Raw genomic sequence first — 13,003 nt, 5'->3', positions numbered from 1 at the left:
CCTCTGGGTGTAACGCTGTCACGTGCTTGTCACTCTCGCACACTGTGCATTTGATCTCTTCCTTACAGTCCCTGGCTAGATGGGTAGTGGAACCGCAGCACTTGAAACAGACTCCGAATTCTCCAAGTAACCTCTTGCGTTCCTCTAGGGACTTCATCCTGAACCCAAAGCACTTGTTGAGTGGGTGTGGCTTCTTGTGTATGGGACATTCCCTGTTTGGGTCCCTTGGTTCCTTGTCTCCGGCGACTGACTGATCGGGAGTAGTTTGGGTCGTGGGAGGCACGTCCGTCCTGCGGGCCGAGACGGGTGTTTGGGGGTTACCATATCTCGTCGCTGGTCTCTCGTTCTTCAGGCTGCTCGCACTGTATGTGGTTTGCGCACCTAAGATGAAACTGGGATCGTTTCTTGTCCTTGCCGCTTCGCGGATGAAGCTCACGAAGAATGAGAATGGGGGGAAGACGACTTGCTTCTCCCTTTTGTATTTGGAGCCTTGTGAAAGCCACCTTTCTTGGAGGTTGAAGGGTAGCTTCTCCAGGATGGGTCTCACTCCACGAGCTGAATCTAGGGCGTTGAGACCTATTAAAGAATGGTCTTTCCTTGCGAACTCCAGTTCTTGCAGCAGGTCTCCAAGATCCCATAACTTCGAGTAGTCTTTATTCGTGATCTTGGGGAAGCTCTCGATTCTTTTGAAGAGTGAATCCTCGACTGCTTCAGGGCTGCCATAGGTCTCTTCTAGCCTTTCCCACACTAGGTCCAGACCTACTTGGGGTTGATGTGCGTTTGCCGTCCGAAGTCTCTGCGCTTGCTCCCTGGATACGTTCCCCAGGAACTTGACTAACAGGTTGAGCTCTTCCCTTGCTGAGAAGTCCAAGCTGTCGATTGCATCTTTGAACGTGAACTTCCACGTCCGGTAGTTCTCAGGGCGGTCGTCGAAGCTGATGAGTCCTGCGTGCACCAAGTCGTGCCGGATCATGTACTTGGCTATGTCTGTCAGACCTGAGACGTCGGCGCGTTTGCCCCGTTCTGAGGTAGTTGCTGGGACGGTCTGTGCGGTCGCCTCTTCCTTGGCGTGGATGCGTGATGGCTGCTGGCCAGTGTGAGGGGCTGTTTTCTTCCGCGTGGGTGTACCTGGATTGCGAGCCTGTTGTGGTGCATCCGTGTGCGCGCTGGCGTGTGGATCACTCTTGTGGCTGTGGCTATCCCAGGCAGCATGTACCATTGCAGGAGCAGCATCTTCTCCTCGTGGGCCTGGCAAGTCTTCGTTGTCTGTGGAGTTGCTCCATCCGTGTTGGGATGGTGCGCTGGTGTTTACACTGGAGAGGCTCCTTACATAGTCTTCAGTGCGTTGGGCTGGATCCTCTGAGGCTATCCGTCTGTAGGGTAGCTCCCCGCCGTCCTGTCTCGCAGCTGCTTCTAGGACTTCGGCTTGGGCTATGGCGGCAGCGGCGTCTTCTTCTTTGCTTAGAGCCTCTAGATCCGCGTCTAATTCGGCCTTTCTACGTGCATTGGCAGTGGCGGTGGTAGCAGCGGCGGCGGCGGCATTGGCAGCGGAGGCGGCGGCGGCGACCTGCTCCTCCTCTTCTATGCGCGCCTTTTCTGCCCTTACGGCTGCCTCTCTCCGACCATATTCGGCCCGGGCACGTGCGGCCTCTGCAGCGGCTCTCGCCTTGGTAGCGTTTGTGCTTGCGCTGGACGCGTTAGACTGCGCTGATCTTGCTGATCTAGATGAGTGCCTGGATATGCTTGAGCGCTGCGATGCAGTCTCCAGGAGGAGCTCTTTTCTCACGCTTTGAGCGTCTGTGATGGCGGCCCGCACGCGGCTGTCACGTGCAAGATCAATGTTATTTTGTAAGTCTCTTTCTTGCAGGCTTTCGCCGGTGTTGGTTCTGGTCAAGTAGGTGATGTATGTTTCTGACAGCCCTTGGTAGCACGAGTGATCAGACTTTATTTGAATAATTGCCTGCGCGAGCTGTTGTGCATTATCGCCAATACTAACGACATTGCGTAACTCCAATGCGGTTGTTTCCCAGGCCAACTCTAATTTAGCGCGGTGCGCTTCAATGTCGCTCTCATATTTTTCGCGGCCCTTTTGTGTCAGTGTGACTGTCCGTTTGGGCCTTGCGCCTGCCTGCGCCTGTTGCAGATGCGCAGCGGTCTCTGTATCTGAGAGATCGCTTTCCTGCGTGATGTCTGGTGAGGCTCTGAGTTCTGCCATGCTGTTGGTGTGTGTAGGCCTTTTGCCAGTGCGTGTGGCGTGCGGTCTTTTACCTTATCAGCGTAGGGCGTCTGTCTCAGATGGTGCCGAGCGGTGTCCTGCAGCGTGCAGCGTTGGGGTAGCTGTACTTACAGGTGTCCGTTGGCTCCTCACTGTGGGGCCGAGCAGCGGGTGGACTCAGACAGAGAAAAAGGCAATTAGGTTTGTGTGTACAGTCTGTTTGCAAAGCTGCTGCCTTGTGTGCAGGGTTGCTTGTGCAGTGTAAGCTGCTTGCTTATCTGTAAGGTTGCAGGCTGTGTGCAGTTTGCTGTATAAAGCTTGCTGCCCTGTCTGGCAGAGTGAAGCTGCTGCTTGTCCTGGGGTGCAGAGACTATTCTGTTTAGCATAAAGTCTTTGAGTAGTAGCCCCTGTGTGATTCCCTAACACAGGTTTTTGTTTTACTGTTCTGTTTAAACTGCTGCTTGTTTTTGCAGAAAGCTGTAGCAGTTTGCTGTATAGCTGTGTAGAGCTGCACCTTTGTAGCATGAAGGCTGTGAGTGATAGCTTCTGCGTAGACCTCTAATACACGGTCTCTCTCTTACTTTCCTGGAACCAGGGTCACGAATGATGTATGATTAGTTCCAGTAAGCTCAACTCATGTCCTCCCTCTTCCAAAGCATGACAAGTCCTTAATGTCTTTCTTAATTTTATTGCTGGATTAGAAAACACAGGAACTTGTGGGTGTAGTGTAGGCAGAGAGTGCTTCTCTATGTGGGGTGCTTCTATGAGGTTGGACTATGGTAAGAGAGAAAGGCCTTACCAGGGGTGGATTCAGACAAGTCTGTACTCACTGTAATCTAGGGTGGAAAAGGAAGTGAGGGGCAGGGGTCACACTAAAGGTTGAGTGGGACTGCACTAACTGTCAGCAAAAGACAGGGGAGAACATGGGAAAGTCCATTAACTGGGAGGACTGGAGAAGCTGCAGTAGCAGTTCACTGATTATGTGCTCAGAGGCAGAAAATGCAACATTGTTGCATGTTACACAGGCACAGTGTGTGTATGTGGAGCCAATGCCTGCAGCTGAACTTAAGGAGCTGACAAGCAGAAGGGGGGTCGGGCAGGAATGTGATTCTTGTTCCATGACAGTCTCTCTGGGTGTGACGGTCTCTATGGGTGTGACGGTCTCTCTGGGTGTGACGGTCTCTCTGGGTGTGATGGTCTGTTTGTGTGTGACGGTCTCTCTGGGTGTGACGGTCTCTCTGGGTGTGACGGTCTCTCTGGGTGGAACGGTCTCTCTGGGTGTGACGGTCTCTCTGGGTGTGACGGTCTCTCTGGGTGTGACGCTCTCTCCGCTCTCTCTCAGTTTGATGTGAACGGTGACGGTCTCTCTGGGTGTGATGGTCTCTCTGGGTGGAACGGTCTCTTTGGGTGGAACGGTCTCTCTGGGTGGAACGGTCTCTCTGGGTGGAACGGTCTCTCTGGGTGGAACGGTCTCTCTGGGTGTGACGGTCTCTCTGGGTGGGACGGTCTCTCTGGGTGGAACGGTCTCTCTGGGTGTGACGGTCTCTCTGGGTGTGACGGTCTCTCTGGGTGTGACGCTCTCTCTGCTCTCTCTCAGTTTGATGTGAACGGTGACGGTCTCTCTGGGTGTGACGGTCTCTCTGGGTGTGATGGTCTCTCTGGGTGGAACGGTCTCTTTGGGTGGAACGGTCTCTCTGGGTGGAACGGTCTCTCTGGGTGGAACGGTCTCTCTGGGTGTGACGGCCTCTCTGGGTGTGACGCTCTCTCTCCGCGCTCTCTCAGTTTGATGTGAAAGGTGACGGTCTCTCTGGGTGGAACGGTCTCTCTGGGTGTGACGGTCTCTCTGGTTGGAACGGTCTCTCTGGGTGTGACGGTCTCTCTGGGTGTGACGGTCTCTCTGGGTGTGACGCTCTCTCCGCTCTCTCTCAGTTTGATGTGAACGGGGACGGGCATATCAGTGACCTCGAGCTGCGAGACGCGGCGCACAGCTTCCTGGGCGAGCCCCTGAATCCGAGCGAAGTTCAGGAGATTATTCACGACGTGGATCTGAACGGAGACGGGAAGGTCGACTTTGATGGTAAGAGAGTGTTCGAGACAGTGTGTGTGGGGTGTAAGAGAGTGCAGGATACGCGGTGTTACAGGGAAGACTTAATGTGCGAGACAGCACTGAGCATCCCCCAGGTAATGCATGTGAGAGTGCAGGATACTCAGTGAGAGTAACACTATATCACCCTATCACAGGAGCCCCGAGGTAATGCATGTGAGAGTGCAGGATACTCAGTGAGAGTAACACTATATCACCCTATCACAGGAGCCCCGAGGTAATGCATGTGAGAGTGCAGGATACTCAGTGAGAGTAACACTATGTCACCCTATCACGGGAGCCCAGAGGTAATGCATGTGAGAGTGCAGGATACTCAGTGAGAGTAACACTATATCACCCTATCACGGGAGCCCAGAGGTAACGCATGCGAGAGTGCAGGATACTCAGTGAGAGTAACACTATATCACACTATCACGGGAGCCCAGAGGTAATGCATGTGAGAGTGCAGGATACTCAGTGAGAGTAACACTATATCACCCTATCACGGGAGCCCAGAGGTAATGCATGTGAGAGTGCAGGATACTCAGTGAGAGTAACACTATATCACCCTATCACGGGAGCCCAGAGGTAACGCATGTGAGAGTGCAGGATACTCAGTGAGAGTAACACTATATCACCTTATCACGGGAGCCCAGAGGTAATGCATGTGAGAGTGCAGGATACTCAGTGAGAGTAACACTATATCACCATATCACGGGAGCCCAGAGGTAATGCATGTGAGAGTGCAGGATACTCAGTGAGAGTAACACTATATCACCCTATCACGGGAGCCCAGAGGTAACGCATGTGAGAGTGCAGGATACTCAGTGAGAGTAACACTATATCACCTTATCACGGGAGCCCAGAGGTAATGCATGTGAGAGTGCAGGATACTCGGTGAGAGTAACACTATATCACCTTATCACGGGAGCCCAGAGGTAATGCATGCGAGAGTGCAGGATACTCGGTGAGAGTAACACTATATCACCTTATCACGGGAGCCCAGAGGTAATGCATGTGAGAGTGCAGGATACTCAGTGAGAGTAACACTATATCACACTATCACGGGAGCCCAGAGGTAATGCATGCGAGAGTGCAGGATACTCAGTGAGAGTAACACTATATCACCCTATCACGGGAGCCCTGAGGTAATGCATGTGAGAGTGCAGGATACTCAGTGAGAGTAACACTATATCACCCTATCACGGGAAACCAGAGGTAATGCATGTGAGAGTGCAGGATACTCAGTGAGAGTAACACTATATCACCCTATCACGGGAGCCCTGAAGTAATGCATGTGAGAGTGCAGGATACTCGGTGAGAGTAACACTATGTCACCTTATCACGGGAGCCCAGAGGTAACGCATGCGAGAGTGCAGGATACTCAGTGAGAGTAACACTATATCACCCTATCACGGGAGCCCCGAGGTAATGCATGTGAGAGTGCAGGATACTCAGTGAGAGTAACACTATATCACCCTATCACGGGAGCCCAGAGGTAATGCATGCGAGAGTGCAGGATACTCAGTGAGAGTAACACTATATCACCCTATCACGGGAGCCCAGAGGTAATGCATGTGAGAGTGCAGGATACTCAGTGAGAGTAACACTATATCACCCTATCACGGGAGACCAGAGGTAATGCATGCGAGAGTGCAGGATACTCAGTGAGAGTAACACTATATCACCCTATCACGGGAGCCCAGAGGTAATGCATGTGAGAGTGCAGGATACTCAGTGAGAGTAACACTATATCACCCTATCACGGGAGCCCAGAGGTAATGCATGCGAGAGTGCAGGATACTCAGTGAGAGTAACACTATATCACCCTATCACGGGAGCCCAGAGGTAATGCATGTGAGAGTGCAGGATACTCAGTGAGAGTAACACTATATCACCCTATCACGGGAGCCCAGAGGTAATGCATGTGAGAGTGCAGGATACTCAGTGAGAGTAACACTATATCACCTTATCACGGGAGCCCAGAGGTAACGCATGTGAGAGTGCAGGATACTCAGTGAGAGTAACACTATATCACCTTATCACGGGAGCCCAGAGGTAATGCATGTGAGAGTGCAGGATACTCAGTGAGAGTAACACTATATCACCATATCACGGGAGCCCAGAGGTAATGCATGTGAGAGTGCAGGATACTCAGTGAGAGTAACACTATATCACCCTATCACGGGAGCCCAGAGGTAACGCATGTGAGAGTGCAGGATACTCAGTGAGAGTAACACTATATCACCTTATCACGGGAGCCCAGAGGTAATGCATGTGAGAGTGCAGGATACTCGGTGAGAGTAACACTATATCACCTTATCACGGGAGCCCAGAGGTAATGCATGCGAGAGTGTAGGATACTCGGTGAGAGTAACACTATATCACCTTATCACGGGAGCCCAGAGGTAATGCATGTGAGAGTGCAGGATACTCAGTGAGAGTAACACTATATCACACTATCACGGGAGCCCAGAGGTAATGCATGCGAGAGTGCAGGATACTCAGTGAGAGTAACACTATATCACCCTATCACGGGAGCCCTGAGGTAATGCATGTGAGAGTGCAGGATACTCAGTGAGAGTAACACTATATCACCCTATCACGGGAAACCAGAGGTAATGCATGTGAGAGTGCAGGATACTCAGTGAGAGTAACACTATATCACCCTATCACGGGAGCCCTGAAGTAATGCATGTGAGAGTGCAGGATACTCGGTGAGAGTAACACTATGTCACCTTATCACGGGAGCCCAGAGGTAACGCATGCGAGAGTGCAGGATACTCAGTGAGAGTAACACTATATCACCCTATCACGGGAGCCCCGAGGTAATGCATGCGAGAGTGCAGGATACTCAGTGAGAGTAACACTATATCACCCTATCACGGGAGCCCAGAGGTAATGCATGCGAGAGTGCAGGATACTCAGTGAGAGTAACACTATATCACCCTATCACGGGAGCCCAGAGGTAATGCATGCGAGAGTGCAGGATACTCAGTGAGAGTAACACTATATCACCCTATCACGGGAGACCAGAGGTAATGCATGCGAGAGTGCAGGATACTCAGTGAGAGTAACACTATATCACCCTATCACGGGAGCCCAGAGGTAATGCATGTGAGAGTGCAGGATACTCAGTGAGAGTAACACTATATCACCCTATCACGGGAGCCCAGAGGTAATGCATGCGAGAGTGCAGGATACTCAGTGAGAGTAACACTATATCACCCTATCACGGGAGCCCAGAGGTAATGCATGTGAGAGTGCAGGATACTCAGTGAGAGTAACACTATATCACCCTATCACGGGAGCCCAGAGGTAATGCATGTGAGAGTGCAGGATACTCAGTGAGAGTAACACTATATCACCTTATCACGGGAGCCCAGAGGTAATGCATGCGAGAGTGCAGGATACTCAGTGAGAGTAACACTATATCACCCTATCACGGGAGCCCAGAGGTAATGCATGCGAGAGTGCAGGATACTCAGTGAGAGTAACACTATATCACCCTATCACGGGAGCCCAGAGGTAATGCATGCGAGAGTGCAGGATACTCAGTGAGAGTAACACTATATCACCCTATCACGGGAGCCCAGAGGTAATGCATGCGAGAGTGCAGGATACTCAGTGAGAGTAACACTATATCACCCTATCACGGGAGCCCAGAGGTAATGCATGCGAGAGTGCAGGATACTCAGTGAGAGTAACACTATATCACCCTATCACGGGAGCCCAGAGGTAATGCATGCGAGAGTGCAGGATACTCAGTGAGAGTAACACTATATCACCCTATCACGGGAGCCCAGAGGTAATGCATGTGAGAGTGCCGGATACTCAGTGAGAGTAACACTATATCACCCTATCACGGGAAACCAGAGGTAATGCATGTGAGAGTGCAGGATACTCAGTGAGAGTAACACTATATCACCCTATCACGGGAGCCCAGAGGTAATGCATGCGAGAGTGCAGGATACTCCGTGAGAGTAACACTATATCACCCTATCACGGGAGAACCGAGGTAATGCATGTGAGAGTGCAGGATACTCAGTGAGAGTAACACTATATCACCCTATCACGGGAGCCCAGAGGTAATGCATGTGAGAGTGCAGGATACTCAGTGAGAGTAACACTATGTCACCCTATCACGGGAGCCCCGAGGTAATGCATGTGAGAGTGCAGGATACTCAGTGAGAGTAACACTATATCACCCTATCACGGGAGCCCAGAGGTAATGCATGTGAGAGTGCAGGATACTCAGTGAGAGTAACACTATATCACCCTATCACGGGAGCCCAGAGGTAATGCATGTGAGAGTGCAGGATACTCAGTGAGAGTAACACTATATCACCCTATCACGGGAGCCCAGAGGTAATGCATGTGAGAGTGCAGGAAACTCAGTGAGAGTAACACTATATCACCCTATCACGGGAGCCCCGAGGTAATGCATGTGAGAGTGCAGGATACTCAGTGAGAGTAACACTATATCACCCTATCACGGGAAACCAGAGGTAATGCATGCGAGAGTGCAGGATACTCAGTGAGAGTAACACTATATCACCCTATCACGGGAGCCCAGAGGTAATGCATGTGAGAGTGCAGGATACTCAGTGAGAGTAACACTATATCACCCTATCACGGGAGAACCGAGGTAATGCATGCGAGAGTGCCGGATACTCAGTGAGAGTAACACTATATCACCCTATCACGGGAGCCCAGAGGTAATGCATGTGAGAGTGCAGGATACTCAGTGAGAGTAACACTATATCACCCTATCACGGGAGCCCAGAGGTAATGCATGTGAGAGTGCAGGATACTCAGTGAGAGTAACACTATACAGTATCACCCTATCACGGGAGCCCAGAGGTAATGCATGTGAGAGTGCCCGATACTCAGTGAGAGTAACACTATGTCACCCTATCACGGGAGCCCAGAGGTAATGCATGTGAGAGTGCAGGATACTCAGTGAGAGTAACACTATATCACCCTATCACGGGAGCCCAGAGGTAATGCATGTGAGAGTGCAGGATACTCAGTGAGAGTAACACTATATCACCCTATCACGGGAGCCCAGAGGTAATGCATGTGAGGGTGCAGGATACTCAGTGAGAGTAACACTATATCACCCTATCACGGGAGCCCAGAGGTAATGCATGCGAGAGTGCAGGATACTCAGTGAGAGTAACACTATATCACCCTATCACGGGAGCCCTGAGGTAATGCATGCAAGAGTGCAGGATACTCAGTGAGAGTAACACTATATCACACTATCACGGGAGCCCAGAGGTAATGCATGTGAGAGTGCCGGATACTCAGTGAGAGTAACACTATATCACCCTATCACGGGAGCCCAGAGGTAATGCATGTGAGAGTGCAGGATACTCAGTGAGAGTAACACTATATCACCCTATCACGGGAGCCCAGAGGTAATGCATGTGAGAGTGCAGGATACTCAGTGAGAGTAACACTATATCACCCTATCACGGGAGCCCAGAGGTAATGCATGTGAGAGTGCAGGATACTCAGTGAGAGTAACACTATATCACCCTATCACGGGAGCCCAGAGGTAATGCATGTGAGAGTGCAGGATACTCAGTGAGAGTAACACTATGTCACCCTATCACAGGAGCCCAGAGGTAATGCATGTGAGAGTGCAGGATACTCAGTGAGAGTAACACTATGTCACCCTATCACGGGAGCCCCGAGGTAATGCATGTGAGAGTGCAGGATACTCAGTGAGAGTAACACTATATCACCCTATCACGGGAGCCCAGAGGTAATGCATGTGAGAGTGCAGGATACTCAGTGAGAGTAACACTATATCACCATATCACGGGAGCCCAGAGGTAATGCATGTGAGAGTGCAGGATACTCAGTGAGAGTAACACTATATCACCCTATCACGGGAGCCCAGAGGTAACGCATGTGAGAGTGCAGGATACTCAGTGAGAGTAACACTATATCACCTTATCACGGGAGCCCAGAGGTAATGCATGTGAGAGTGCAGGATACTCGGTGAGAGTAACACTATATCACCTTATCACGGGAGCCCAGAGGTAATGCATGCGAGAGTGTAGGATACTCGGTGAGAGTAACACTATATCACCTTATCACGGGAGCCCAGAGGTAATGCATGTGAGAGTGCAGGATACTCAGTGAGAGTAACACTATATCACACTATCACGGGAGCCCAGAGGTAATGCATGCGAGAGTGCAGGATACTCAGTGAGAGTAACACTATATCACCCTATCACGGGAGCCCTGAGGTAATGCATGTGAGAGTGCAGGATACTCAGTGAGAGTAACACTATATCACCCTATCACGGGAAACCAGAGGTAATGCATGTGAGAGTGCAGGATACTCAGTGAGAGTAACACTATATCACCCTATCACGGGAGCCCTGAAGTAATGCATGTGAGAGTGCAGGATACTCGGTGAGAGTAACACTATGTCACCTTATCACGGGAGCCCAGAGGTAACGCATGCGAGAGTGCAGGATACTCAGTGAGAGTAACACTATATCACCCTATCACGGGAGCCCCGAGGTAATGCATGCGAGAGTGCAGGATACTCAGTGAGAGTAACACTATATCACCCTATCACGGGAGCCCAGAGGTAATGCATGCGAGAGTGCAGGATACTCAGTGAGAGTAACACTATATCACCCTATCACGGGAGCCCAGAGGTAATGCATGCGAGAGTGCAGGATACTCAGTGAGAGTAACACTATATCACCCTATCACGGGAGACCAGAGGTAATGCATGCGAGAGTGCAGGATACTCAGTGAGAGTAACACTATATCACCCTATCACGGGAGCCCAGAGGTAATGCATGTGAGAGTGCAGGATACTCAGTGAGAGTAACACTATATCACCCTATCACGGGAGCCCAGAGGTAATGCATGCGAGAGTGCAGGATACTCAGTGAGAGTAACACTATATCACCCTATCACGGGAGCCCAGAGGTAATGCATGTGAGAGTGCAGGATACTCAGTGAGAGTAACACTATATCACCCTATCACGGGAGCCCAGAGGTAATGCATGTGAGAGTGCAGGATACTCAGTGAGAGTAACACTATATCACCTTATCACGGGAGCCCAGAGGTAATGCATGCGAGAGTGCAGGATACTCAGTGAGAGTAACACTATATCACCCTATCACGGGAGCCCAGAGGTAATGCATGCGAGAGTGCAGGATACTCAGTGAGAGTAACACTATATCACCCTATCACGGGAGCCCAGAGGTAATGCATGCGAGAGTGCAGGATACTCAGTGAGAGTAACACTATATCACCCTATCACGGGAGCCCAGAGGTAATGCATGCGAGAGTGCAGGATACTCAGTGAGAGTAACACTATATCACCCTATCACGGGAGCCCAGAGGTAATGCATGCGAGAGTGCAGGATACTCAGTGAGAGTAACACTATATCACCCTATCACGGGAGCCCAGAGGTAATGCATGCGAGAGTGCAGGATACTCAGTGAGAGTAACACTATATCACCCTATCACGGGAGCCCAGAGGTAATGCATGTGAGAGTGCCGGATACTCAGTGAGAGTAACACTATATCACCCTATCACGGGAAACCAGAGGTAATGCATGTGAGAGTGCAGGATACTCAGTGAGAGTAACACTATATCACCCTATCACGGGAGCCCAGAGGTAATGCATGCGAGAGTGCAGGATACTCCGTGAGAGTAACACTATATCACCCTATCACGGGAGAACCGAGGTAATGCATGTGAGAGTGCAGGATACTCAGTGAGAGTAACACTATATCACCCTATCACGGGAGCCCAGAGGTAATGCATGTGAGAGTGCAGGATACTCAGTGAGAGTAACACTATGTCACCCTATCACGGGAGCCCCGAGGTAATGCATGTGAGAGTGCAGGATACTCAGTGAGAGTAACACTATATCACCCTATCACGGGAGCCCAGAGGTAATGCATGTGAGAGTGCAGGATACTCAGTGAGAGTAACACTATATCACCCTATCACGGGAGCCCAGAGGTAATGCATGTGAGAGTGCAGGATACTCAGTGAGAGTAACACTATATCACCCTATCACGGGAGCCCAGAGGTAATGCATGTGAGAGTGCAGGAAACTCAGTGAGAGTAACACTATATCACCCTATCACGGGAGCCCCGAGGTAATGCATGTGAGAGTGCAGGATACTCAGTGAGAGTAACACTATATCACCCTATCACGGGAAACCAGAGGTAATGCATGCGAGAGTGCAGGATACTCAGTGAGAGTAACACTATATCACCCTATCACGGGAGCCCAGAGGTAATGCATGTGAGAGTGCAGGATACTCAGTGAGAGTAACACTATATCACCCTATCACGGGAGAACCGAGGTAATGCATGCGAGAGTGCCGGATACTCAGTGAGAGTAACACTATATCACCCTATCACGGGAGCCCAGAGGTAATGCATGTGAGAGTGCAGGATACTCAGTGAGAGTAACACTATATCACCCTATCACGGGAGCCCAGAGGTAATGCATGTGAGAGTGCAGGATACTCAGTGAGAGTAACACTATACAGTATCACCCTATCACGGGAGCCCAGAGGTAATGCATGTGAGAGTGCCCGATACTCAGTGAGAGTAACACTATGTCACCCTATCACGGGAGCCCAGAGGTAATGCATGTGAGAGTGCAGGATACTCAGTGAGAGTAACACTATATCACCCTATCA

At 50.7% G+C, this 13,003-nt stretch overlaps 1 protein-coding gene across 1 annotated transcript in view; it reads left to right on the top strand.

Moving 5' to 3' along the window:
* LOC142473393 (calcium-binding protein 2-like) overlaps window positions 1-13,003 on the top strand; it is a 112,112-nt gene that overhangs the window by 35,716 nt on the left and 63,393 nt on the right. The window contains exon 5 of the mRNA XM_075580641.1: window positions 4,145-4,292. Coding sequence (XP_075436756.1) covers window positions 4,145-4,292 — 148 coding nt within the window. The remainder of the gene's footprint in view (window positions 1-4,144; window positions 4,293-13,003) is intronic.

Source organism: Ascaphus truei (assembly GCF_040206685.1).
Source record: "Ascaphus truei isolate aAscTru1 chromosome 8 unlocalized genomic scaffold, aAscTru1.hap1 SUPER_8_unloc_1, whole genome shotgun sequence".
NCBI lineage: Eukaryota > Metazoa > Chordata > Amphibia > Anura > Ascaphidae > Ascaphus > Ascaphus truei.
Note: the sequence above shows the minus strand (reverse complement) of the source record. Positions and strands in the feature narration are given on the sequence as shown.